Below are 25,779 nucleotides of genomic sequence, written 5' to 3' on the forward strand. Positions count from 1 at the left end.
GCCAGTGCATTTGCGCCTGCCTCCTACACACGCTGCAGGCAGAGGGTGGCCCGAGGGCCTGCAAACCCACTTTCCTGTGAGCAGAACCACCAGGGAGGATTTTGGGCCAGTCCGGAAGGCTTGGCTGGGGAAAGAGCAGTAGAGAACTTACAAGCTGGCTCAGATAGCGGGTCCAGGGGCAGCACCATCCAAGGGCATCCAGCCAGCCAGGGCCAGGGGCTCACAGGGGCCTGAGGCCCCAGGGAGACTAGTTGGCTGGCTTTCCAAGCAGATCCCAGGCTCCCTATGCCCTCCGGCTGGAGTGCAGCCCCTGAGAGGGGTCAGCCTGGCCTTGGGGTTCACACACCCAGAGCCTTCACAGTGCCCTGGGGGCACAGTTGGAACTCAGTTGCCTCTGAAATGGGGGGAGCCAAAGGCGGTCGGCCTGGCGGGGCTCCAGCACAAGCTGTGTGGCCCCTGGACCCGGCTCTCTGTGCCTCGGCCTCTCTTTCTGCGAAGTGGGGGCCTTCAGGACTGCTCGGGTGTGGAGAAGACCCCTGTGCCCCTGTGCCTGTCCAGAAAGTTGAAATAAAGCGGGGACCTAAGAAGGAGGGGCTGGGGGAAGAGCTAGGCTCCGGGCTGCCTGTGTCGAGTGAGCTGGGTGTGGCAGGGTCTGGGGGGATGGCTTGGAGGCCTGCAGCCCAGGAGCGGGAGGGGCAGCCCCCTCCAGCCAACCCCCTTGCCCTGCCAACATGGGAGGTCATATCTGGGGTCCTGGGGCCACTGAGCACCTCCCAGGAGGGGGCCTGGAGGAGCACGAGGGCACAGTGGCCCAGGCAGGGTGAGTGGCAGCTGCCCGTCTCGCCTGCAGAGCATCTGGGAGCAGCGGGGTGGCCTCCTGGCTCCATGCAGAGCACGTCCGCCTCCCGGGTGGCGTGGCCTCTCGGCCTGGCGGAAACCTCAGCGCAGAGGCTGGGCGTGTCCCGGGCACTGCGTCTGTCTCGGGAACACAGGCCAGGGGGTCGGAAGTGGACATCCTCCAAGGCTGGAGGGAGGGGTGCTCGTCGGTGCAGACCCTGTCCTGGGCCCACCCTGGATGCCGGGTGGCTGGGGGACCCAGGGTGTCCAAGCTTCCGGTGCAGGACCCTGCCCAGGGCCATAGCCCTTCACCCCCAGACTGAGCTCCGTCCTGAGTCCCGTTTGGCCCCCCAGCTCCGGATGCGGCAGGAGGTCTGGGGCTGAGCCTGGAGGGGGGGTCACGCCTGGTTTCCCAGTCCCCCCACACACATTGCTCCTGAGTGCCCATCTGCTGGTCAGCCCCCAGCCGGCAGGGACAGAATTTCCCCGAGACCCACCTGGAAGCAGAGAAGGCCCCAGACTCTCAGACCCCAACTAAAACTCTCTATGGGGAGCAAAGACACAGGGGGACCCCAAGGGAGGCTGGGGAGCAGGTAGACTGGGGCGGGGCTGCTGGAGGAAAGGAGATGAACCAGGCAGAGGTGGGGGTGGGTGTGGCTATGGGCCAAGCTCAGAATCGGAGCAGCTCCGGGCACACAGGGTCCCTTGGGAAGCGGCCCCTCTCCCCGCCTCTTCTGTGGGTGCCCTGACCCGTGCTGCAGGGGGAGGGGGAATCAGGAAGCAGGGGTGCCACACAAAGTGCCCGATGCTGCCACGTCCCATCTCTGTCTCCGGTTCCCTGCAATGAGTGTGTATCCTCCTGGCAATCAGATAAATGATTAAAGGTTGTTACAGAAATAAACTGGTCAGTATTTTAGGGAAAAAAGTTAGACACCCAACTTCTCCAATGGTGCTGGAGAAGACTCTTGAGAGTCCCTTGGACAGCAAGGAGTTCAAACCAGTCCATTCTAAGGGAAATCAGTCTTGAATATTCTTTGGAAGGACTGAAGCTGAAGCTGAAACTCCAATACTTTGGCCACCTGATGGGAAGAACCGACTGATTGGAAAAGACCCTAATACTAGGAAAGATTGAAGGCGGGAGGAGAAGGGGGCGACAGAGGATGAGATGGTTGGCTGGCATCACTGATCCAACGGACATGAGTTTGAACAAACTCCAGGAGATGGGACAGAGGAGCCTGGCATGCTGCAGTCCATGGGGTCACAAAGAGTCGGACTCGACTGAGCGACTGAACAACAGCGTCCATTGAGGATCAGTTAGTTCCTTTCCTCCAAAGATACAGATTTGAACTGAAGCAAGAGCAGGAGAGGGAGGACTTCCTGCCACCCCATGTGGCTCCCCCAGTATGCGGGCCGTGGTGGCTTGGGGACCCACAGGCCTGGGTCCAGGTTTAGGCCCCACCGCTCACCGCCTGTGAGACCAGGGTGGCGGGGCCGAGGAACTGTTCACCCAGTAACGTTCGATTTCATCGGCCATCAAATGAGTGGATGTTGGAACCTCCTCCCAGAGGGCAGTGGTTCATGGGACACTCGAGTGCCACACTGGCACACAGCGTGCTCAAACCATCCCTCCCCCCTCACCGCATCTGTTTCCCTCTCAACCGTACCCACCACCGCCGCCCTCATGCAGTCCTCCAGTCTTGCTCCCTGCTGCAGCCAGGGAGCATCTTAAGACACAAGTCACGTGACATCATGTGTCCGCTTAGGTTTGCACCCAGCGCACTGTTTCAAGATGGGCGGGATGAGGACTCTGCAGTTTCAGTGCTGAGGGCCCAGGTTCAATCCCTGGGTGGGGAGCTAAGATCACATAAGCCATGTGGGATGGCAAAAAAAGGAAAAAGAGAGAGAGAGAGAAAGGATGGGATGAATAGAGAGGACGAATGGCCCTGGGGGGCGGGGGCCTGGCAGCGGTGGGGCGGCAGTGGGGCGGCGGTCCTCTCCTGGGCTCCCCATCCGGCCTCCTTTGCTTTCTCTGCAGCGCGGCCGCCATGGGCTCGGTGGGCAGCCAGCGCCCCCGGGAGGCCAGCATGGCGAGCACGCCGCACGGGAGCGTGGTGATGAGCTTCAGCTTCGACAGCGGCCACCTGGAGGAGGCGGTGGCTGGGGCCACCCAGACCCAGGGTGGTAGGACCAGGGGCATCCCGATTTTCACGGACTCTGGTGAGTGAGGGGCAATGGAGGGTTGGCCTTGGGAGCCCTCCCGAGCCTTCCTGGGAAGGGGAGCCTCGGTGGGGGGATCCCTGAGCCCAGAGGCAGCACTGGTCAGGATGGGTTAGACCTGCTGCGGCGACAAAGGAGCCCACGGCCCCCGTGCCTTCACCAGCGCCGTGTGTCCAGGTGTGCTCAGGGACACCTCCACCTTAATGTGGGCTTCCACAGGCGCAGGCGCACTGGCCGTGTGTGGACCTCCATCTGCAGGCGACGTCTGTTGTGTTGGCCACATTCATTGGCCAGAGCCAGTCTTGCTTCTCTTCAGCGAAGTACTCGAAAGGAGGACTGCTGTGAGATTCAAGGACCTGTTTACTACCTGCCTGTGTGTCCTAGAGCAAAGACCTCAACCTCTCTGAGCCTCCGGTTCCCTCGGTGAAGGAAATAGGGCTGACTTGCAGAGTAGGTAGCATGCGGGTCTGGAGTCAGGCAGATTTGGGTTCCAAAGAGCTCCCTTCTCTGTGTCTGCTCAGGGACCCTGGGCAAGTCATGCAAACACACTAAGCGTTTTTCCAGGGGATGCACAGCCCTGGTGTGTCGATGTTCACCCCTCTTCTTTGCTCCCCGAAACTTAAATACTGAGATGCAGAGTTAACTGTTATGAGCACACCTTGTGTTAGATGATACAGGGATGAGAAAGTGAGTAAAATAAGAGCGTTTGATCACTGCAGCCCGCCAGGCTCCTCTGTCCACGGGACTCTCCAGGCAAGAATACTGGAGTGGGCAGCCATTCTCTCCTCCAGGGGATCTTCCTGACCCAGGAATCGAACCCAGGTCTCCCACATTGCAGGCAGACTCTTTACCGTCTGTGCCCCCAGGGAAGCCCTAATACACACACACACACACGTATTCACATCAAAATAAGGAAGAAATGCTCGAATAGTCAGTCCTCCTGTCTGGCTAGTCACATGACCGTAGCTGGTATTTATAACTGCTTTCTCCCCCCCCCCACCCCACCCCCACAGTCCCTGTGCCCTCCACCAGCACCTTAACTGGTCAGGGCTCTTTTCCTGAAGGCTCTGGAGCACTGGCAGTCCTGCTAGACTTGGTTTGGGGTCATTTTCCATCGACTGTATCACACAGGGCAGACGTCCTGAGAGAGGCCATAAGGAATCTCCTGTCTTCCAGACCGACTCATCTGGGAGCACCCAGACGTCCCCGTGATGGTCAGGATCAGCCCCCCCACCCCCAGTGCGCACAGCAACCCCATCCTCTGCAGGATCACTGTGTCTTGTGGTGGAACCATCCCGCCCTTTACAAGGAAGCCCCCTGCACCAGCAGAGCCTGGAGACAGGGGGGTGGGAAGCGAACGTTTTGCTGTTGTTCAGTCACTCAGCTGTGTCTGACTCTTTGCGACCGCATCACACCAGGTTTCCCTGTCTTTCATCATCTCTCAGAGCTTGCTCAAACTCATGTCCATCAAGTCAGTGATGCCATCCAACCATCTCATCCTCTGTCGCCACCTTCTCTTCCTTCCCTCAATCTTTCCCAGCATCAGGGTCTTTTCCAGTGAGTCAGCTCTTCACATCAGCTGGTCAAAGGATTGGCGCTTCAGCTTCAGCATCAGTCTTTCCAATTAATACTCAGGACTGAGTTCCTTTAGGATGGACTGGTTTGATCTCCTTGCAGTCCCAGAGACTCTCGAAACTCTTCCCAGCACTGCAGTTCAAAAGCATCAACAGCACTAGTTAGGGGGCCTCTGCAGGCTGCAGTGACTCTGCCTGCTCTCACTTCCGCCATGGTTCCTGGGTATGAGAACGCTAACTCTAGGAGAACCAGCCGTGTCTATTGGACACAGAACTAGAGCACAGACAGCCTCCCAGAGAACACTGCCTCAGCCCCACTGGTTCTTGACACCCAGCTGGCCCTGTACTGAGTCTGCAAAAAGCCATTTCAGCGTTCCGTCCAGCCAGGCGCTTCAGTGGCCATGATGATGAGGGTCACGGAGGGGGCGGAGAGGGTCACGGTGGTGGTCAGAGTCGTGTTGGTGGTGGCCTCCTGGTGACGGTCGGCGGCTGTGGTGAGGGTTGCTCTGGTCGTGGCACGGGTGGTTGTAGATCTAGTAGCCGCGATGGTGATGACTCGGGCGGCAGTGGCCATAAGGGTGGACAGTGGCCCGGTGACAGTGACCCTGGTTCTAGTGGCTGTGATGGTGATCCCAACAGCCGTGATGCTTTGCCAGCCTCAGCTGTGGGATGGATGGCAGCCGGGGTGATGACAGCTGTGGTGACAGCGGCCGGGGTGAGGAGGGACCACGGTACAGTGATGGTGGTCTGATGGCTGTCCGATGGTGACAGCAGCCACAGTGTTTTGTAACTTTTGATACTGGCCGTGATGGCAGTGGTGTGGGCAGCTGTGGCCACAGGGGTGGAGAGTGCCCACAGTCATGATGGCTTCCGTGGCTGAATATGGTAGGAGTGGCCATGCTGACAGTGGTCACGATGGTGGCGTGGAATGGTGGGATGCCATGTCTGCGGTTAGGGTGCCATTGGAGTGGCTGTGGCTGTGTTGGTCACCATTGGGGGTGGCGTGGTTCACTGCGCCCGTGGCGGTGGCCTGCAGCCCCAGTGTGATGGCCGCAGCCATGCGCGGGCCTGTCCACCTCTCACCTGAAGTCTGGGTTTGTCGGCAGAGGAGCCGGTGCCTGACGACCGCTACCATGCCATCTACTTCGCGATGCTGCTGGCTGGCGTGGGCTTCCTGCTGCCCTACAACAGCTTCATCACCGACGTGGATTACCTGCACCACAACTACCCAGGTGGGCCCCCAGCCGCGTCCTGCCAGCTCCCGCTGCCCCGCTCATTCGGCTCGGGCCTGCTGCCCTCCAGAAACCCTTCGGGCAGCACCCCACTCCGTGTGCTGCCATTTTCTTCAAACCCTAGCTCGCTGTGAATCGCTGCGTGACCCCAGGGCAGCCCCTCACCCTCTCTGGGCTGTTAGCCCCTCTGGGGCAGAGGGAGAAAGCAGTGCTCTGTGGGGGCAGATGCAGAGGGTGGGGCTCCTCTGAGCCCCGGCTGCCCCCCCAGCGCCCCCCCACCGCCCGCAGGAACCTCGATTGTGTTTGACATGAGCCTCACCTACATCCTGGTGGCACTGGTGGCCGTGCTCCTGAACAACGCGCTGGTGGAGAGGCTGAGCCTGCACACGAGGATCACCGCGGGTACGCTGCCCGCTGCCCACCCGGCTCCCAGCCCTCCCCTCTGGCCACCACGCACCCCTCCATTCCCTGCGCCTCACTCTCCTTGTCTGTAAGATGGGTGCACCTCCTCCTAGGAATGTCACAGGTTCCGCTATGGAAACCGGGTCTGGCTTGTGGGGTGCAGCACACGCCGGCATGATGCCTGTAGCTGGGGAGGCTGCTGTGTGCCCCAAAAGTGTCCCGGGGCCCTTGCTCTCCCCTGCTTTTTCTCTACCATTTGTCTCCATGGTAACATTCAGCTTCAAAGTCCAGCTCAAGAGGTGCCTCCTCCAGGAAGTCTTCCAGGTGCCCCTCTGAGACCTCTAAGATGTCCTGCCCTCCCAGTCCTAAGGGGAATGGCAGAGAGACAGCACTCAGACCTGGCCCTTGTGGGGTGAGGGGGCTACCCCAGCCCGCCGCTCACTGCTCCCCTTTCTGGCCTCTCCCTGCACAGGTTACCTCTTAGCCCTGGGCCCCCTCCTCTTTATCAGCATCTGCGATGTTTGGCTGCAGCTCTTCTCTCGGGACCAGGCTTACGCCATCAACCTGGCCGCCGTGGGCACCGTGGCCTTCGGCTGCACAGGTAGGGCCGAGGGGCCAGGGTGGGCTGAGCTGTGTGCTGGGGGTGTGTCACATAGGGTGAGCCAGGCTCAGGGCTGGTGTGTGTCCACGTGCACATGGGCATGTCCACTTTCACGCATCACACACTGCACCCCACGGGGCTGCGTGCGCTGGGCCCGCAGTGTCGGAGCACACACACCGCGCACATGTCCACATGCCCGAGTCTCACGCGGACACGGGCACGTCCCTGGTTTTCTCAGGTGTAAACTGCTTCACAAACTCTCAGGCATGTATTGCCGTGTCAGTGTTTCTCTCGGGCAGTAGCTTTCCAATGTTTTTTAAAAAATGCTTTTTATTTTGAAACTGTTTCTCACCTGTGAAAAGTTGCAAGAATAAGATGATGAGTCGCATACATTTCACCTTCTTATTGTTCAGTCGCTAAATCACGTCCAACTCTTTGCAATCCCGTGGAGGGCAGCAGGCCAGGCTTCCCTGCCCTTCACTGTCGCCTCAGTTCACCAAGTGTTACTATTTTGCTGCAAATGCCTTCTTTCCTTCTCTGGCTTTCTCTGTCTCTCCCCACTTCTAAAGTAGATGTGTATATAAATTTCCCTGTACGTATATATAAATGTAAAATAATGAACATTTCTCTTTAAACGATTCAGGAGTTACTCCAGACACTGTCACACTTTTTGCCTTAATACTAACAGTTCGGGGCATTTCACCATAGTAACAGTTCAACCTAAGACATTTCTCCTAGAATCATGTCTTCAGTTGCCCAAATCAGGACATTGAACACTGATTCAACACTGTCATCAAATCTGTAACCCATGTTCAGATTCCACAGGCTGTTCCTATAACGTCCTCTATAATATTGTCTTTCTGACCCAGGACCACATGCTGCGTTACTGGTCATGTCTTTAATCCAAGTGGTCCTCAGTTTTCCTCTGTCTTTTACCGCAGCAGCGTTTGCAAAGGTCCAGGCCAGTAGTTTTGTTGATCATGACTTCCATGAAGAAATGCATTTCACATTATGACCCAGCAAACGTGTGTGTATGTTTATAAATGAAATCAAGGCTTTGTGAAATAATATTCTCAATCCAGGCTTTGTACACAGGTCTGTTCTGTTTTTTAAAAAAATCCTGGTGACAATCACGAGACCCTAGTTTGCCAGTCCTGCTCCAGGGTTTACTTCTAGGCATGGAGTCATTGGACTGTAGGGTGTGAGCCAGTATGGTGTCATTTCCCCAGAGAGTGCCGCAGTTCTGTCTTAAACAGATATATATTTGGCTGCACCAGCTCTCAGTTGTGGCGGGTGGATTCTGTTAATAGTTCCCTGACCAGGGATTGAACCCAGGCCTCCTGAATTGGGAGCATGGAGTCTTAGCCACTGGACCACCAGGGAAGTCCCTGCACTTCTGTCTTATCGGTCAGGATAAGCGAGGTTATGCTTGGTAACAAATGAGCCCAGAAGTCTCAGTGGCTTCGCAGAACCAGTCTCACTCCTGACTCTCGCTGCACATCCAGCCTGTCCCCAGGGTGCTTTCCACACTCACTGGTACTGACAGCGGCTCTCCGTTTGTAACATGTGGCCTTGTCTGTAGCTGCCTCTGGGGAAGAAAAATGACTGGAAGATCACGTGGGCTTTTCCTGCCTGGTCCAGGAGTGACGTGTGTCATTTCTGCCTGGCTGTCAGTGACCAGAGGGGGTGGGGGAGCCTGGCCAGTCCAGGGCGGGGACATGGAAGGCAGGACTGTGCGATGGGAGGGGGCAATGCTGTTTCCACCACACCCACCTCCCCCAGAGGTGTTCATGTCCTTTCCCCACGCTCTTGCCAACACAAGTGTTCCTGAACTTCTGAACGGGTGGTAAGTGGTATCTCACGGTCACTACTCTCTCTCTCTCTCTCTCAAGTGCAGCAATCCAGCTTCTACGGGTACACAGGGATGCTGCCCAAGAGGTACACGCAGGGGGTGATGACAGGGGAGAGTGAGTATCTGCAGACCCCAGGAGCGGGCGCTGGGCTTTCTGGGCTCTGCGACCCTCTCCCTGGGACTGAGGTGGGGCTCAGGAGCCTTGGGCACCTGGGGCGGGAATGCCTGGCAGGAAGCAGGGGCGACTCCCAGACGAGGAATGTGGCTGTGAAGGGCGTGGCCTCTTCGGTGTGCGGTCCTCTGGGATGTGAGGCACAGGTGGGCCTAGAGTGTCTCGGAGCGCCTGTGTGAGGCATGGGCTTTGTGTCTGTGTGTGTGTGCGCGTGGGTGTGCGGGGTCAGCCCATCCACACACGAGATGTCAAGTGCTGTCCCTCAGCACCAGGCTCTCCTCGCAGCCCCAGACCCATAAGCCACCGCCACTTGGCATCTCAGACTCACTACCCCAAGCCCACCATGTCATTTCCCACTGCCTCAGTGAACTGCACCCCCACGCTCAAACCTGAAAGTTACTCAACACCCCATCCTTCTGCAAGTTGTGTGGGCCTGCCTGCCTGCCCTCCGGCTGATCCCTCCTCTCCAGCCCCCAGTCCAGGCAGCTGACCCCCGCATGCGGTGCCCCCCTTCTGCATAGCGGCAGCTCCAACCTCCACCCAGCCCCAAGCAGCAGGGGCCCCCAGAAGGTACCTGGCCTGCTGTGACCCCCCACCCACCTGGTTCCAAGCCCACAACTTCCTTTCAGCTCCTCAAATAGAAACACGCAGAGCTCATGCCAGCCCCCTGCCAGGGATGCTCACCCTGTCCTCTTCCCCTGCCCAGGTCTCTGCCTGTACCCCCAAATCCTGGTGTTCTATGCGACCTTGGGGTCTCTCCCCTCCAGCCTCAGAAGGAAAGGGCCTGTGTGCATCATCCCCACTGTGTCCGAGACACTCTAGGCCCACCTGTGCCTCACATCCCAGAGGACCGGTGCTAGGCACACAGCAGGCACTCCATCTATGCTTTCAGTGGGGCGGGAAGGGGTGTTAGCAGGCGGCGGGCCGGGGAGGGGCGGTCTGCGTGGATGCATCCTGTAGGCAAGTCTTAGCGCTGCCGGGTAGCTTGTGGGGCGGGGCCGAGCGGGAGGGCGGGGCCGAGCGGGAGGGCGGGGCCGAGCGGGAGGGCGGGGCCGAGCGGGAGGGCGGGGCCGAGCGGGAGGGCGGGGCCGAGCGGGAGGGCGGGGCCGAGCGGGAGGGCGGGGCGGGCGTCACGGCCCCTCCTCCGCAGGCACGGCGGGAGTGATGGTGTCGCTGAGCCGCATCCTCACCAAGCTGCTGCTGCCGGACGAGCGGGCCGGCACGCTCATCTTCTTCCTGGTGTCCGCGGGCCTGGAGCTGCTCTGCTTCCTGCTGCACCTGTTGGTGCGGGGCAGCCGCTTCGTCCTCTACCACACGGCGCGGCCCCGCCACTGCCGCCCGAGCCGCAGGGCCGGCTACCGCGTGCACCACGACGTGGCCGCCGAGGACGTGCACTTTGTGAGTCGCGAGGCCGGGGTCTGGGGGCCCCGGGCACGGCCGCCACCCTGTCCCAGCCTCGCTCTCCCCTCCCGCTGTCGTCTCAAGCTCCAACTCCTTCTGTGGCCCGAGGCCCTTTCTCACGGGCCCTCCTTCCTCGCGTGGACCACGGTTCCGTCCCCCGGTGGCACCCAAGTCTGGGGCCTGAGCCCCCTCCGGCTGTGACAGCCCACCCCGAGGCCTTAACAGCCCCCACGCCGGCTCTGATGGACCGCACCAGCGGCCTGAGGTCCACGTGAGCCGCCTGGGGGCTGGGGCGCGCTCTGGTGGCGGCAGGGCCGCCTAGCCCGCAGAAAGCCCAGGGAAGGCAGGTGTGAGGGCTAGGCGCGGGGGAGCCGGCCACGAGGAGGGCAAGGCAAAGGGCGCCAGAATGTTCTCGAAGGAGTTGTTCCAGCGAGTCGCCCTCGCTGGGCCATGGGCTGGGGACACAACAGTGAGCCAGAGACCGGCCCACGGGAGGCCCCCGATGGTCAGGCAGGTTCCCCGGATGGCTCTGGGCTGAGGCCTGACCTGTGCGGCCGGAAGGGCGTGGAGGGTGGCGGGGAGCACAGGCCCAGAGGCTCGGCGACGGGGACCCGCACGCAAATCCCGCTCCCACTCCGTCTTCCCTCCAGGAGCATCAGGGCCCAGCGCTGGCCAACGGCGGGTCCCCGAAGGACAGCCCGGCCCACGAGGTGACGGGCGGGGGCGCCTACACGCGCTTCGACGTGCCTCGGCCAAGGATCAGGCGCAGCTGGCCCTCCTTCCGAGGTGGGCAGGCCGGGCCCGGCCGGGCGTCGGGTCTGCGCGCGGGGCGGGGCGGCGCATGCTCCGGCGGGCCGTGGGCAGGGGGCCCAGGGCCCGCCGCCCTGTGACCCCGCCGGCCGCCCACAGCCCTGCTCCTGCACCGCTACGTGGTGGCCCGCATCATCTGGGCGGACATGCTCTCCATCGCCGTGACCTACTTCATCACGCTGTGCCTGTTCCCGGGCCTCGAGTCCGAGATCCGCCACTGCACCCTGGGCGAGTGGCTGCCCATCCTCCTGATGGCCGTGTTCAACCTCTCCGATTTCGTGGGGAAGGTGGGCCCCGCCCTGGGTGGGGGGAGGGTGCCCCCAGGTGAAGGTGCACATGGCTCCAGGTGGGGAGGGTGGGAGCCGAGCCATGGACCAGACCACGGGCAAGAGGAGGGGCATGTGGCACTGGTTGAGGGGTCTCTGGTAGCACAGGTGTGGACACACGCAAGGGGGCAGGAGAACCCAGAACTGGCTAGCCTGTCACTGGGCTTTTCTAGAGGAACCTGAGGCTCAGAGAGGGAAAGCCATCAGCCTGGGGTCACACAGCAGGGAGGTCTGAGAAACTCCGAGCCAAGGTTAGTTAGCGGGTCCAGCTGCCGCCGCTTGCTACAAATTAATGACTCTTTGGGCCGCAGTATCCTTGTTTCTCAGATGGGGTCACGAGCCTGCCTGGTGAGGGCTGACGCAGGACACGAGTCGTATTTAGCCGGGTTCTGAGCACACCACAAGGCCTGTGTGTCCCCATAGTGAGGGGTTTGGTCAGTTTTGGCGGCAAAAACAGGAAAGGACAGGGACACGGCCTAAGCCGGGAGCGTCCAGGGACAGGAGTGGGTCTGGAGAGGCGAGGATAGAGGCCGGGGCCCACACATCCGTCTCCCGGCAGATCCTGGCGGCGCTGCCCATGGACTGGCGGGGCACCCACCTGCTGGCCTGCTCCTGCCTCCGCGTGGTCTTCATCCCCCTCTTCATCCTCTGCGTCTACCCTAGCGGCACACCCGCCCTCCGCCACCCGGCCTGGCCCTGCGTCCTCTCCCTCCTCATGGGCATCAGCAATGGCTACTTCGGCAGCGTGCCCATGATCCTGGCGGCGGGCAAAGTGGGCCCCAAGCAGCGGGAGCTGGCAGGTAAGGCCCGCCTCGGCCCACATGCCTGTGAGACCGTCCACCACCAGGCAGGAAAACCCAGGCCCATAGAAGTCAAGGCCACACCACAAGCAGCTGTGTTTGGGTCCCAGAGGCGAGTCAGCTCGCAGCGTGTAGGCTGAGACGTTGGTCAGCCCTCTCCTCATTCATTCCACGATGGCCCGGTGAGCCCCTGCCGTGAGGCAGGCACTGTCCTAGGCTCCAGGGACACAGCGACGATAGAAGCGGTCCCTGTGCTGATGGGGTTGACGGTCCAGAGCTGACAGAGAGCACACAAAGACGTGCTGTGCTGATGGGGTGGAGGAGTTGGGGTCCGGCCTCACTGTGGAAGCAGGGCAGTCTGGCAAGGGATCACTGGGGAGGCGGCTTGAACAGAGCCCTAGAGGAAGGCGTGAGGGGCCAGCCACGAGCCGGTGCAAAGGAAGTGGCGGGACTAGCATGTGCAAAGGCCTGGGGGCAGAAGCGGCCGCCTGGGCCAGGGAAATGGTGTGAAGAGGTGGGAGGAGCCTGGAAGAAAGAGCGGTTCCGGGACCTGTTCTGACTGTAGGGCCTGCAGGGCCGGGTGAGGAGATGGAGCGTGAGAAAGGGGGCGGGGCGGGGGTGTGGTCAAGGACTCCCAGCTTTGGGCCTGATGCCGAGGGCAGGAAGGCTGGACGGTTGTCAGCGAGACGCAGAGCGGGTGAGTGGGGAAGGGGCACTGGAGGTGGGTTCTGGTCAGGGTTCCTGCAGGAAGGCCCAGGGCCACTCCAGGTCATCCATGCCAAGGAGGAGGGAAAGGGAGGCTGGAGAGGAGGCGGCGCAGGCCCGGCTGGGCCGCCCAGCACGTTCCGTCTGGGTGGGGCAGCCCCTGGGCCGCAGGAGCTGGCGTGGTCACCGCCTCTCCCCCGGGGAGCGGGGCTTCGGCTCCAGCGCGGGCCGCGCCCCGGGGCCCCGCCCGCTGAGGCCCGGCCCTGCCCGCAGGGAACACCATGACGGTGTCCTACATGACGGGGCTGACGCTGGGCTCGGCCGTGGCCTACTGCACCTACAGCCTCACGCGGGACGCCCCCCGGAGCTGCCTGCGCCCCTCCGCCGCCAACGCCTCCTTCCCCGCGGGCCTCTGAGCCCCGCCCGCCTGCAGTGCCTGGGGGCGCCCAGCCGCCTCCCTGTGCGGAAACCGCCACCTGCTCCGGGCGCTCCAGGCCCAGGCTTCCGCCTGGCTCTCAAGGCCTGGATGCGCCGCCGGTGCGGCTGTGCTCCTCGCTCCGGCTCACGCCTGCCCCCGCCGCCCCTGCCCGTGTCCGGCGGCCCCGCCCTGTGGGGTCACTCAGCCATCCCTGCCCGGTAGAACAGACCACCAGCCCGTGTCCCCTGCTGGGTCCGCTCTGAGGGCCCCACAGCCCTGACCCCACCGTCCACCGGCACCTCCTCCTCCACGGGGGACCCCGCTCCCACAGGCCCCCCCACACCCCCGTCCTCAAACCCTGGGTCCCCAGCAAATGCGTTTGGTATGAGGGAGCTGCAGCCTGGGTGCGCCCGCCCCGTGCCAGCACCACCCATGCATCCTGGTACCCACCTGATGCCACAGGCCTGAGGGTCTGTCTGCCCAGGGAGGCCCGTCGACCTCCCCGTTTCCTCCCGCCACCTGTGGTACAGGAGGGGACAGTTTGAGAGCCACGAGCAGGCCCCACAGCCTGGCTGGAGTCACACCCCCTGACCTAGGCCTTGAGCCCTGTCCAGGGAGGGACAGACGTGCCCAGGGCCCCTGGCAAGTAGAAGAGGGTTGGGGGGCGGTCCCTCCAGAGCTCCAGGCTGGCTCAGCACCCTGAGCTGGGGGCATTCCTGGAGCATCCTGCCAGCGGCGAGCTTCTCCAGGGGCAGGCCAGGCGCCCTCCCACCCGTTCTGGTCCTGTCCGCCGTCTGTCCACTGACTGTACCGCACTGGCCATTAAAGATGAAGGCAGAGCCTCTGCCCCACCAGCGCCTCCAAGTCACGTCTGTACCGCCTCCGTCTCTGCCCGCGGGGTGGGAGGGGAGGGGTCCTGGTGGGGCAAGGCTGGTGGCGACTGGGACCAGTCTTCCACCCAGGCAGGTGGCGGCCCCAGGAGGGAGCTGTGAAGAGGGGCGCGAACAGGATGTGCGTGGGCTTTCAAGGGTGGCTCGGTGCCCTTTGGCCCCGGGGCGGTCAGATGGGCGGCTGGCGTCCACTGGAAACGGGGTAGGAGAAGGGGCGGCAGCTCGGCCCTGTCCTCCAGGGTCAGAGCGAGGAAGCGGGCTGGGGGGCGTGCTGGGGTCAGGTCTCGGCTGTGTCGCTGACAGACTGATTGGAGCAGATTCCTCCGCTGTTCTGTCTCCCCCAGAACCGGGTCGGTCTACTCTCTGATGTGGGCGCGTGGGTGGAGGGCTGGGGAGGCGGGACCCGGCCGAGCCCACGCTGCCACAGGGGCCGCTCCTCCGGGCTCCGGGGAGGGGAGGGGAGGAGGGATGGGGGATGGGGGAGTGAGCGCCAGCCCCTGACTCAGATTCTCTAAAGCCCGAGGACCATCCCGGAAGGAGGAGCCCATCCCCGGCTCTGCAGACGCCGAGCTCGCTGGCCATCGGCACACTGCACCCTCCACGCACCGCCCTCAAACAGCAAAGCCATCCGTGTCCCTCGCACGCCCGGTGCGCTGGGGCGCTGGGCGGGTGCCCGTGGGGTCCGGCCTGAGCTGCCCAGGGCCGGCGGGGGCCGGGGTCGTGGCAGCGCCAAGGTCCTGGCCCAGCCTCCCCCAAATCCGGCAAGAGTGCGGCTCCTCCATCTCGCGCCAGCTCAGGGCCCCGCAGAGGGTCAGCATGTTAGCTTTTTCTTTTGGCTGCGCGGGGTCGTTGCGGTTCAGGGTATCCGTTGCTGCGCATGGACTTTCTCCAGTTGCAGGGCCTACTCTCTAGTTGCAGTGCTGTTTCTTGTTGCAGAGCACGGGCTCATTAGTTGCAGAGTGTGGGCTTAGTTGCCCCGAGGTATGTGAGATCTAGTTCCCCGGCCAGGGATCAAACCTGCGTCCCTTGAATTGCAAGGCGAATTCTTAACCACTGGGCCACCAGGGAAGTCCATAAGGTAATTATGGATATTTTCTTATAGCCCTCTTGCTAATTGCTTGGGAGTTGCATTTTATAGATCTCTTTTTAAAACTTTCTTTTGTTCTCGTGATTTGATGCATTTTTAATGTTTGTATTCCTTTTTCTTTTTGTGTATTATAGATTTTGGGTGCTTTTTTTCAGTTTTAACATTTTTATTGAACTACAGTTGACTTGCAGTGTGTTAATTTCTGCTGTACAGCAAAGCAATTCAGTTAGTATCTTTTAACGTATTCTTTCCATTATAAGCATAGAATATTGAAGTTACCTGTGCTGTACAGTAGGACCGTGTCATTTATCCATTCTCTATATAAAAGCTTACGTCTGCTAACCCCAACCCGCCACTCCATCCCTCCCCACTTGGCAACCATTAGTCTGTTCTCTGTGACCGTTTCATAGTTTCGTTCGTGCTGTATTTCAGATCCCACGTGTGATATCATACGACATTTCTATTCCTGAGTTCACTTAGCATAATGTGCTCTGGTTACAAATGGTGATATTTCATTTACCCTTAAGCAGCATTCCGCTGCATATATGGACATCATTATTCACTCACCTGTCGATGGACGTTTAGCTTGTTTCCACGTCTTGGCTGTTGTGAATAGTGCTGCTCTGAACATAGGCATGCGTCTTTTTGAATTCTATAGGTTTGTCTGAACCTGTGCCCCAGAGTGGAATTGCTGCATGTGTGGTGTGCGCCCCCTGGTGGGTGAGGCTGGCCCAAGGCTGCAGTCGGCTTCCTGGAAGGCAGGGCCAGGGGCTGGCACCTGGGAGCTGTCCTCGGGTCTCCAGGCCGGCTGTCTGCCAATGGGTGGGGCTGCGTCCCCCACCCAGTTAGTCGTTTGGGAGGCAGTGTCCTAGCACTGGGGCCTTAAGGCTGTTGGGTAGGACCAGCTCTTGGAGATGGGGTGTCCCACAGCTGTGTGCACCAGCATCCATGTGATTGGAGTGCCCAAGAATGGCTGCTGCCTGCGTCTGTGTCCCCAGGGTGAGCCACAGCTGCCCACCCCTGCCTCTCCAGGAGACCCCCACCCCCGGCAAGACCTGGGAGACCTCGCCAAGCTCCCATCAAGGTTTGGCTTTGGCCCCCGAAGCCTGGAGCACAAGAGATTCCTTTAAGGGTGAAGTTTTTCCCCTAGCCCTGTGGAACTCCCCAAATTAAGCCTTGATGGCCTTCAAAGCCAGATGCTCTGGAGGCGTGTCTCCCTGGTGTAGGACCCCAAGCAGGGGAGCCTGGTGTGTGGCTTGGAGGCTCACTCCTGCGGGAGTCATTCTTCTCCGGTGTGTGGCTCAGCCCCTGGGTGTGGAGTGGACTGTATTGCAAGTCCACCCCTCCTGCCTGTCTCACTGGGGTTCCTTCTTTATGGCTTCAGTTGCAGATCTTTCTGGTAGGTCCTGGTCCTTTTCACCAATGACTGTTCCGCAGAGTTGTGATTTTGGTGTGCTCACAGATCCTTATGCTCTGCCATCTTGGCCCACTCCAGCCTGGCTGGGAGAACTCTGCACTGACAGACACAGGCCAGCTTCCGCCTGGTAGCCACTGACCGTGTCTGCTGACCAGCGTAAAGACAGCGTCAGTGTGGCTAAGGAACTTTCCATTGCCTTTAGACTGGCTCGTTCGTCAACAGTCACAGGCTGACCGGTGGCTGCTCTACTCCTGGAAAGGTTAGCCGCCCTCCAGGAGCTGCGTCCCAACACCAGGCCCACCCCGGCCCCTGAAATGAACCACGCCAGACAACCGTACTTTTCCAATTATAGCTTTTTCTTTTTTCTTTTTTTTTTATGAAAAAAGATCACACAGAATTCGCCAACAAACAAAATTCCAAAAGAAACTTAAAAAAAAAAAAAAAGGAAAACAACAATTCCCCCAAAAAACAAAACCGAAGTCTGGCTTTTCCTTCCCTTAAGATTGTCTGGACGAGGCCTCCCGTCCCCTGGAAGGCGCGGGGGCTGCTAAGTGCTTTCGTGGGCTGAGGGGGCCGTCCGCCCGCTCAGCCCCTGCTCTCCCTAGGTCCTTCTCCATCGTGGGGGCGAGTACAGTACACCTGGGTGGGGGGCAGGCGGGGGTGTGCTTGGGACAGGAGGGGGCCCGTGAAGCGGGTGCTAGACACTCACAATCTAACAGGAAATAAAAAATAATATTCTGCACGTCAGAATGTGTTCGCTTTTTTTTTTATAATTTCGTAGCTATTTTTTCACAGTTTTAAAAAGTTTATATTTATATATATTTATATATATTTATCTTTATATATATAATTAAAAAGTTGACTCCATTTAAAGGCGTATGATACAGGGGAGAGTCTCTTGGTACAATAAAACTGTACAGGCTAAGAACTGCCGCCTCCCTGCGGGCATGGGGACGAGATTTCAGCACCATGGGGTTGTCTGTAGTGTGAGGGTCTGGACCGGCGGGTGGGCCCTCCCCGGGGCCTCAGGGCACGCAGCCCCCTCCCACTGGCGCCTGGCCAATGCTACTGGACCACCCCCCAACCTGGCTCTGCTCCCCGAGTCCAGGCCATCCTGAGAGGGTGGAGGCCGGAGCCCAGGCAGGTGCCCGCGCAGGCCCGGCTGGGTCACGGAGGCTGGGGGCAGGAGGCCAACCTGGCCCCACGGCGGGAGGCTCAGGGTGGGTGCTGTGCTGAGGGGGCTGGGCACCAGGAGGACCCACCAGCGGCGGGAACCTCCGAGCAAGCATGAGTTTGGCTGCTCAGACACCCCCTCCCACCAAATCCCCAGCTGGCATCGGCCTGAGGGTCCTGGGGCCTGGCCTGGCCAAGTGCTTACAAGGTGCTAGGGGGCCCCAAGGGGCCGGCAGAGCCATACCCTGATCGCTGAGAGGGGAGGGGTCTGGATGTGTGCACATGTGAGTACGCACGTGCATGCATACGGGCACACACATGTACACACTTACGTGCTGGGGCGTCCACGGGCACACCTGCATGCACACAACCCGCGCACATGGCCGCTGAGCCCTGGCAGTGAGGGGGGCCAAGCGGGCCGCCGGCTCAGCAGAGCACGGGCACGCCGTCGGTGGAGAAGATCATGCCCGTGGTGGGCTCGTAGGTGCCCGCCAGGTAGTACAGGCCCTCACTGTCCTGGTACTTCTTGGTCTTGAGCATCTGCTCGTACTGCTCCAGGCCCACCACCAGGCACTTGTGCGACACCGTCTGCACGTCGTTCTCGTCCACGTGCGAGGACTGGTACAGGGCGCGCTGCGGGCACACGGCGGCATCAGGGGACGGAGGGCCAGAGGGGAGCCCCGGAGAGAACCCAGGAAACACGGGGGCGGGGGAGGAAGGTGGCCAGAGACCCAGAGAGAGCCCCGGGGACAGAGACACAGGCAGAGACTCAGAGACATCAAGGAAGGGACAGACGCAGAGACCCAGAGAGAGCCCCGGGGACAGAGACACAGGCAGAGGCGGAGAGAGCCCCAGAGACGGATACAGAGAGATACAGAGACTGAGACATGAAGGAAGGGACAGACGCACAGAGACCCAGGGACCTGAGGAAGAAGACAGCAAGGGTGACAGAGGCCGGCAGAGGCAGAGGCCGGGAGACAGCAGTCAGAGATGCGGGTCGGGAGGCCGAGTGGGCGGGGTCACGGGAGGCCCCACCCCCGCGCTCCTACCTCCATGAAGTCCTTCCTCTGGCTGGAGGCCCGCAGGGAGGCAGGGAGGCTGCGGCCGGACTTCTGGTCCCAGGGCTGTGTGCGCAGACGAGGGACTGCGGTGAGCCTGGGCCCTGCCCTGCCTGACCCCTGGCCCCTAACCCGGCCCCCAGACCCCAGAGCGGGGCAGCCCAGCCCACCTGGCCCTCGTGGAGACGCTTGCCCGGGCTGGTCTCCTCCGGGTGGTAGAACCACTTGACGCGGACCACCATGTTGCTGCCCCAGGACTCCCACATGCTCTGGATGCGGCCAATGTAGGGCAGGTTGGGGCGACCGGCCGACAGGAAGACGGCGCAGTCCCCGATGCGGATCATCTCCTTGCCGCGCACGATGGCCTTGTAGAAGAGCTTGCGGGCCTTGCCCTTCATGCCGCGGCGCTGCAGGCAGGAGTGCGGGTCAGGGCGGGTATGCCACTCCCATCCCAGGCTCCGGGTTCTGCAGCGGCATCGCAGGGCGAGAGGCCCCTGCTTGCCCTGATCGGGAGCCCCGGCTCATCCCCGCGGCCGAGTGGGCCTCTAAGAGGGACTTCACATGAACTAAGAGTCCGTGCTGAGAGCCGGGTGGGCGACGATGCGGGTGGGGGGAGGGCCCCCGGGACGCCCCCCACAAAAGCCACAGCGCTGCAGACACCACACCCACTGCTGGGTCCCAGCAGGACCCCCGCTCCTCCCGCGGGGTCCTGACACCAGCCCCTCAGGCTGAGCCGGCCCCTGCTGACCCCCAACCTCCAGACGGGGTGGAAGCGCCCCAGTCCCGCGCTCTCCGCTCCACTGGACACAGATTGCACTGGACCACCCGAGCCCCTCCCCCTCCGGGCAGCCTCAATCTACATACAACACCCTGAGCAGGGAGCAGTGCCGGGTCTCTGCCCCAGTCGGCCCTAACTGGGGCCAGGGAGGGGGGCCTGGGCAGTGTCAACCCCCAGGCACAGCAGACTGCCCCCACATTACCCCAGGAAAGCCACTGACTGAGATCATAGCTTGGTCAACAGGATCCAGCCTTGGGCTGGTGGCTGCCAGGCCCCGGCGTGGCTGGATTTCTCTTAATTCACGCAACAAACACTCCCTGACGCCCTCAGCGCTTCTGCCTCTCCCGCGCTGGGACAGTCTGGTGTGCTCCCAGCTCCCGCGCTGGGACAGGCCAGTGTGCAGGCTCCAAAGAGGAAACTGACCATCAGAGCTCAAACTCTGCCCCAGGAAGCCCTGAGACCAGTCACTGCCCCCAGGCCAAGGCTGCCCAGAAGCCAGGCCGGCGCAGCTCTGCTCTGCCCTCCAGTGGAGCCCCGCGCGCCTTCCCTTCAAACCTTGTCGTAAAACCCGCCTTTCTCTCGGATTGGCCACTAGGCGGCGCCAAAGGTGTTTTGTTGGTTTTTGTGTTTTTTTTAATCAACAAGGAAAACCTGCATGCTAGTTTCCTACCTTACACTGCTGGCCCTTTTCTACTTCTAATTCACTGAGTCCCTGGTGAGACTTGTTTGTTTGTTTGTTTAGCCACATCACAGCATGTGGGATCTTTGTTCCTCGACCAAGGATAGAACCTGTGCCCCCTGCAGTGGAAGCAGGGAGTCCTAACCACTGGACAAGGAGGGAAGTCCATGACAGACTCTCTTACCTGTTCGATAAATAGCTCAAATTATTTTCAGCTCAAGGTATGTTACAAACTGATTCAAGGTGAGATGGCTGGCTAAGACCTCTAAGCTGGCTCATCTGTGACAGCAGGTATGTTTTCAGGCCTTCATGGCTACGTTCTTCAGACTCAGAGATGACCCTTTGATCCATGGAGTGCCTAGTGGGGCTGACCCCGCCCCTGTGGCCAACACGGGACCTGATCTGGCCAATCCAAACAGCCCACCCTCCTTCTGGCCACTGTGATTGGTTCAGGGGTATGTTCAGGCCCTAAGCCAAAGGAGGCTCCACCCACTTTCCCTGGAACCCTAAAAAAAGATCCTTCCTTCCCACTGTCACTTCTGAGCTAGCAAGTCAGCTGAAAGCTATGGGGCTGCCTACTGCCAAGAGGAGAGGAGCTGCCAGAGAAGGAGAGCAGGACAGAGAAAGGAGAAAGTGAAGCTGGGAGCACGGGCCTGAGAGGGATCTGAAGACAACCTTTGGGCTGCTGGATCCAGCTGGACCTGAAGTTGAAAACCGCAGACTTTTCCATTAAGAGTTTGGCCCTGTGCTCCAACCTCTGCAGCAGTAACTGCAGTAACAGTGACCCTGGAATATGCAGAGAACAGATGCTAAGATAAGGAACTGGCCAATCGCCCTGTGGACAGGGCGGTGAGGGTGGGCCTGTCCTTGGCTCAGAAACCAGCGCTCCTTGATACGTCCCTGGATAAAGTGCCTGCCAGGATCAGGGGGCTCTGGAGGGCCTGGTCAGGAATGTCTGAGTGTGGCTCATCAGCAAAGACCCTAAAAGAATCCCTACACCCCGGTTTGCTGTCTCGAGCGGTGGCCTTGCCAAGAGAGGCGCTTTCAGCCTGGAGCCCACAATCCAGGGTGGATGAAAGTCTGATAGCTCATGCACTGCAGGGTCAAGAAGCAGATCTTCTGTCCCAGATAACCCCAGGTGACAAATTAAAGGTAGGGACGTCAGAAGGAGAGCACAAGCTGTGGCAGTGGGAGAGGACACCCCCTTGTCTGACAAAGGGGGATCTCCCACCCTATCCTAATCAGTCTTTGGGGGTGCAGCCTGGGACCAGGTGGAGCTGTCTGCCCTGCCCCAGGGGATCCAACTGCCCCTGGCTGGCACAGTCGCTAGCCCTGAAAGGCTGATGCCAAGACAAAACCCTCGAGTCTTGATACATCACCATAGAATCAAACCCCTAAAGCCTGCCTGCCTGGCAGCACCGGCGTTACAGTGGTCCACACCCAGCAGGGCACCTGGCTCCCACGTGGCCTCAGAGGACCCTGGCTCAGGGCAGCAGATACTATGGGCAAACCTGACCTGACTGGCTGTACCCGTGGACCAGGAGCCCGGCTCTTCCTGCCCAGGGGCATGGGGCGGACTGGTGGCCTCTGGGCTGTTCCCCTTCTGCATGTAGAAGCTTCACGTATGTGCGTGTATATGCATGTGCGTGCATGTCTATGTACAAGTGTGTCTGTGTGTGCACAAGGCACAGTGTGGGCCAGGAGGGGTCCTTCTGCAGAACCGACCCCCACCCACTCCAGGGGCGGCCACGCGCCTCAGACCCAGTCGGCCAGAACGCTGGGCCTTCCAGGCCACCCTGACTAGGTCAGGGCAGGCAGGGAGCCAGCCAGGCCCAGGAGACGCAGCCCTGGACTTCGACCTGCAAAGAGGGAAAGAAGTGCCTCTGCTACAACGGCTAACCTGGCCGGCCCGAAAGTGAAGACAAAGAAACTCAGGCCACGAGGCTTTGAGACCAGCCGCACGGTCACTGCAGGCCTGCCACAGGACTGTGTGGATCAACCGGGTGACTCCGAGGGTGGGTCTAGGTCCACGGGACCAGGGGGCAGCGCTGTTCCAGGACAGGCGGGACTCGGGAATCGCATGGACACCATGGCCGTGACCCAACCCTCCACCGTGGGACTGCTGGGACGGCAGATAAAGACGACCCCCTGCCCCACCTACCTGGGTGGGCTTGCCGAACCACTTCCAGAGCTGCCGGGCAGGCAGGAAGGCGGCGATCTTGGGCCGGTTCTCCACAGACGGCAGGCGCTGCCGCTTGGCCAGCTCCTTGGTGGTGGGGAGGTGGACGCCCTCTCTCTTCTTGGGCCGGCTCTTGGCCCCGGCCTGGGCCTTAGCCGGCAGAGGCGGCGTGGGCTGCGGCGGGGGGGCCTGGGCCGTGGGCGCCGGCGCCTTCTTGCCAGGGGAGTGGGCCGAGGAGCGGGCCTTGCCCACCTGCTTGGGCGCCTTGCTGGGGAGGGCCGGCGGGGCGGAGGGACCGGCCGCGGGGGCGGGGGCGGCCTCGTCGTCCGAGCTGCAGGAGGAGTCGTCTGTGGTGGAGGAGGAGGAGGAGGAGGAGGACGAGGACGAGGAGGAGGAGGAGGAGGAAGACGAGGAGGACGAGGAGGAGGACGAGGAGGAGGAGGAGGAGGAGGACGAGGACGAGGAGGAGGAGGAGGACGACGAGGAGGAGGACGAGGAGGAGGAGGAGGAGGAGGCCCGGGAGCTGGGGGCGCTGCAGGTGCGCCCGCCGCCGCCCTGGCCGTCCTCCTCGCCCTCCGTCTCGGAGCTGCTGCTGCCGCTGCTGCTGTCACTGCTGCTGCTGCTGCTGCTGCCGCTCTCTGACTCCTCAGCCCCATCCTGCTCGGCCTGGCCCTTGTCCGGGCTCTTGGGAGTCCCCAAGTCCTCGAATGCGAGCCCAACCGCGGGCTCCTGGGCCAGGTCGCCGTCTGCGGCCTTGGGCCGGGCGGCCTTGGGCTCGGGGCTCCCGGCTGCCGGCGCATAGCCACCCAGGCTGAGCAGGCCCTTGGGCTCCTCCCGCAGAAGCAGGGCCTCCTTGGCCTTCTTGCTCTTAGGCGACGTCACACCCTCGTGGTCCAGCTTGACCAGCAGCTCAGCCTCCTCCCCTGGCCTCCGGGCGCCCTTGCTGGCTGACTCCTCGACAGCCCGGGCCTTCTTGGGCTTGGGGCGGGTGGCGGGCATGGTGATGGGCACAGTGACGATGGGGGCGGGGGTCAGGGCTGCCACGGGGGCCGGCAGCTCCCCAAAGGGCTCGGGAGCTGGGCAGCTGGCAAAGGTGGACGGTGCCGGGCTGGGCTGTGGGGGCGCCGGGCGAGCCTTGGGGGTCTTGGCCCGCTTGTCCACGGGTTCTGGGGGGCTCTTCTTGGAACCTGGGGTGCTGACAGGCTCCAGGGCCAGTGGGGTACCGGGGACGTCATCTGTTGAGGCCCCCTCCTCCAGGACGGCAGCTCTGTCTGCAAGAGAGGAGGAGCAGCCTCGTGAGTCAGGGCTGGGGGGCCAGCGAGCCTGTGTCCCTCCTGGCCCTGCAGGGCCGGGTGGGGCTGGGGGGCCTCTCTGGGCCTCGGGAGGAACGGCTCTCACACCCCGCCGTCCCCACTGCCCCAGGCGCCCTGCACTGGATTCTGGAAGGACACACCTGCCTGGACCTTGGCTCTGCCTCTCAGAGACCCAAGAGCACCCTGAGCCTGCTTCCTGTCAGCGTTCCCGCACAGGCGAGGGGGGGAATAATCTCTGTGCAGACACCCCAAGAGTGCGGCAGGCCCCGCGTGCCAGCGGGCCGGCTCTCAAAACATACCGTTCTTGGCTTTGGTGCTGGGTTTCCGCCCACGACCCCGAGCCTTGGCGCCGGGCTCCTCGGACACTGGGGCGGCCCCATCCTTGTTCTCCCCAGCGTCTTTGCTGGTCTTCCGGCTGCGGCGCTTGGCACTCGGCACCAGGAGCGCCGGGGACGGCTCCGCACCTGCCGGGCAGGACAGACAGCGGCTCAGGCCTGGCTTCCGCCCCCCCACCGCTGCTGGAGAATCACCCATTGTGGGCAGAGAGGTGGAGGGGACCCGGACGACGCAGCGTGGCCCGGACTGCCTGCGTGGTCGGGTGGGAGGCCCATCTGCAGACGCAGCTCAGGGGTCTACACCTGCACGCAGTGGGGCTTCCTCGAATGAACGAGAAGGGCGGGGCTGACTGTGGTTTTCATGGTCCATTTGGAGGATTCAACAAACACCCTGGAGCCCTGGCAGTTCTGGGTCAGTGTCGCGGTCCTGACTCTGCCTAGTTGAGGGAGCCAGGATGAGGCATCTCCCCTCTGAAGCCTGGGTTTCCTGCTGGTCACGGGGCAGGGGGTCCCAGACCACCACTCACACTGGATCTTGTAGTCGGGCGGCAGGAGGCGGATGTGCGAGAGGGGGATCCTCCCGGTGTCTCCGTCGTCGAACTCCACGGTGATGAGGTCCCCGTCGTCCTCCAGCCCCAGCAGGCCTGTTGGAGGAGGGCGGGGTCAGGGGAGGCCGGTGAGCCCGGGCCCCCGAGCAGGCGCGGGGCAGAGGGGAGCAGACACCAGCCACTGAGCAGCCCCAGGCGCAGGATGCGTGAGGGCGGGTGGGCAGCGGAGCAGGACGTGGGCTTTGAGCCGGGCCGTCCTGGAAGCATGGGCTCCCCGGGTTCAGCCAGGCACGTGGCCATGTCCACCTATCCAAGGCCCTCCCCAGAGTGATGAAGGAACAGTGAGCGTGGGACCACACAGCAGAGGGAGCGGGCCAGGGGACAGTGGCTGCAAGAATGCGGGCCTCTCGGAAGATGACACCCGAGTGGACGAGCAGGACTCCTCCATGCTGGGCCCACTGTGCCAACAGGAAGGAAGCCAGCTTTCACAGGGGAGCCCCGGGGTCCCCTCTCCTGAGCGCCGGGTGCCTCTGCAGGCAGGGGTGCAGGGGTCACTGGGCAGACTGGGGGTCACACGGCAGCTGCGAACTTCACGCCAGGACACGGCACAGCGGACAAGGGTGGTGGGCACCACGCCAACCAGGGTGACAGGGAAGTCCAAGCACTGACTGGTGACCCCCAGCCTCACTCCAAGGTGCCGGACGCGGAGCCCCAAGCCCCGAAGGGCTCCCAGCGGGCTGGTGGGAGAGGACCGCTGGCGCTGGTGCTTGGTGCCCCCGCCGTCAGGGCCTGCCCACACACACAGCTTCCAGTCCCCTTGCTGTGCAGGGCCAGTGATGGAAGAACAGCCTCCAGCCAAAGACAGCGGAAGGACGGAGAGGCACAGACAGGAGCCAACAGGAGAGGGGAGGGGCTGAGGCAGGAAACAGAGCTGGGGAAACCTCCAACGCAGACCCTACGGCCTCAGGGAGAAAG

The 25,779-nt window shown here is 61.8% G+C and overlaps 2 protein-coding genes across 6 annotated transcripts in view; one reads left to right on the forward strand and one right to left on the reverse strand.

Moving 5' to 3' along the window:
* The first annotated feature begins 2,882 nt into the window (after nt 1-2,882).
* SLC29A4 (solute carrier family 29 member 4) lies at nt 2,883-14,191 on the forward strand. Its single transcript, XM_088832872.1, has 10 exons — nt 2,883-3,054; nt 5,735-5,860; nt 6,149-6,262; nt 6,735-6,863; nt 8,756-8,830; nt 10,038-10,285; nt 10,939-11,074; nt 11,198-11,385; nt 11,984-12,224; nt 13,203-14,191. The coding sequence occupies exons 1-10, from the start codon at nt 2,883-2,885 to the stop codon at nt 13,343-13,345; spliced, it is 1,572 nt and encodes a 523-aa protein (XP_088688998.1). The 3' UTR covers nt 13,346-14,191.
* A 2,885-nt stretch (nt 14,192-17,076) lies between these two features.
* TNRC18 (trinucleotide repeat containing 18) overlaps nt 17,077-25,779 on the reverse strand; it is an 84,009-nt gene continuing 75,306 nt past the window's right edge. For all 5 annotated transcript variants that reach the window (XM_055410387.2, XM_055410384.2, XM_055410385.2 and 2 more), the window contains 6 exons: nt 24,784-24,900; nt 24,221-24,385; nt 22,591-23,879; nt 19,143-19,379; nt 18,964-19,038; nt 17,077-18,547 (listed from right to left, as the gene is read on the reverse strand). In XM_055410387.2, the coding sequence (XP_055266362.2) occupies nt 18,341-18,547; nt 18,964-19,038; nt 19,143-19,379; nt 22,591-23,879; nt 24,221-24,385; nt 24,784-24,900 (2,090 nt within the window). In that variant the 3' untranslated portion in view covers nt 17,077-18,340. The remainder of the gene's footprint in view (nt 18,548-18,963; nt 19,039-19,142; nt 19,380-22,590; nt 23,880-24,220; nt 24,386-24,783; nt 24,901-25,779) is intronic.

The sequence above is a fragment of the Moschus berezovskii genome, chromosome 27 (assembly GCF_049115385.1).
Source record: "Moschus berezovskii isolate FMDL1 chromosome 27, NW_MosBer_1.0, whole genome shotgun sequence".
Classification (NCBI taxonomy): Eukaryota; Metazoa; Chordata; class Mammalia; order Artiodactyla; family Moschidae; genus Moschus; species Moschus berezovskii.

Bases quoted from the DNA above. Each gene is read 5' to 3' on its own strand.
- SLC29A4 (XM_088832872.1), top strand. From the start codon at position 2,883: ATGGGCTCGGTGGGCAGCCAGCGCCCCCGGGAGGCCAGCATGGCGAGC. The intron at 3,055-5,734 runs GTGAGTGAGGGG...GTTTGTCGGCAG, and splicing joins CCCGATTTTCACGGACTCTG to AGGAGCCGGTGCCTGACGAC. The intron at 10,286-10,938 runs GTGAGTCGCGAG...TCTTCCCTCCAG, and splicing joins CCGCCGAGGACGTGCACTTT to GAGCATCAGGGCCCAGCGCT.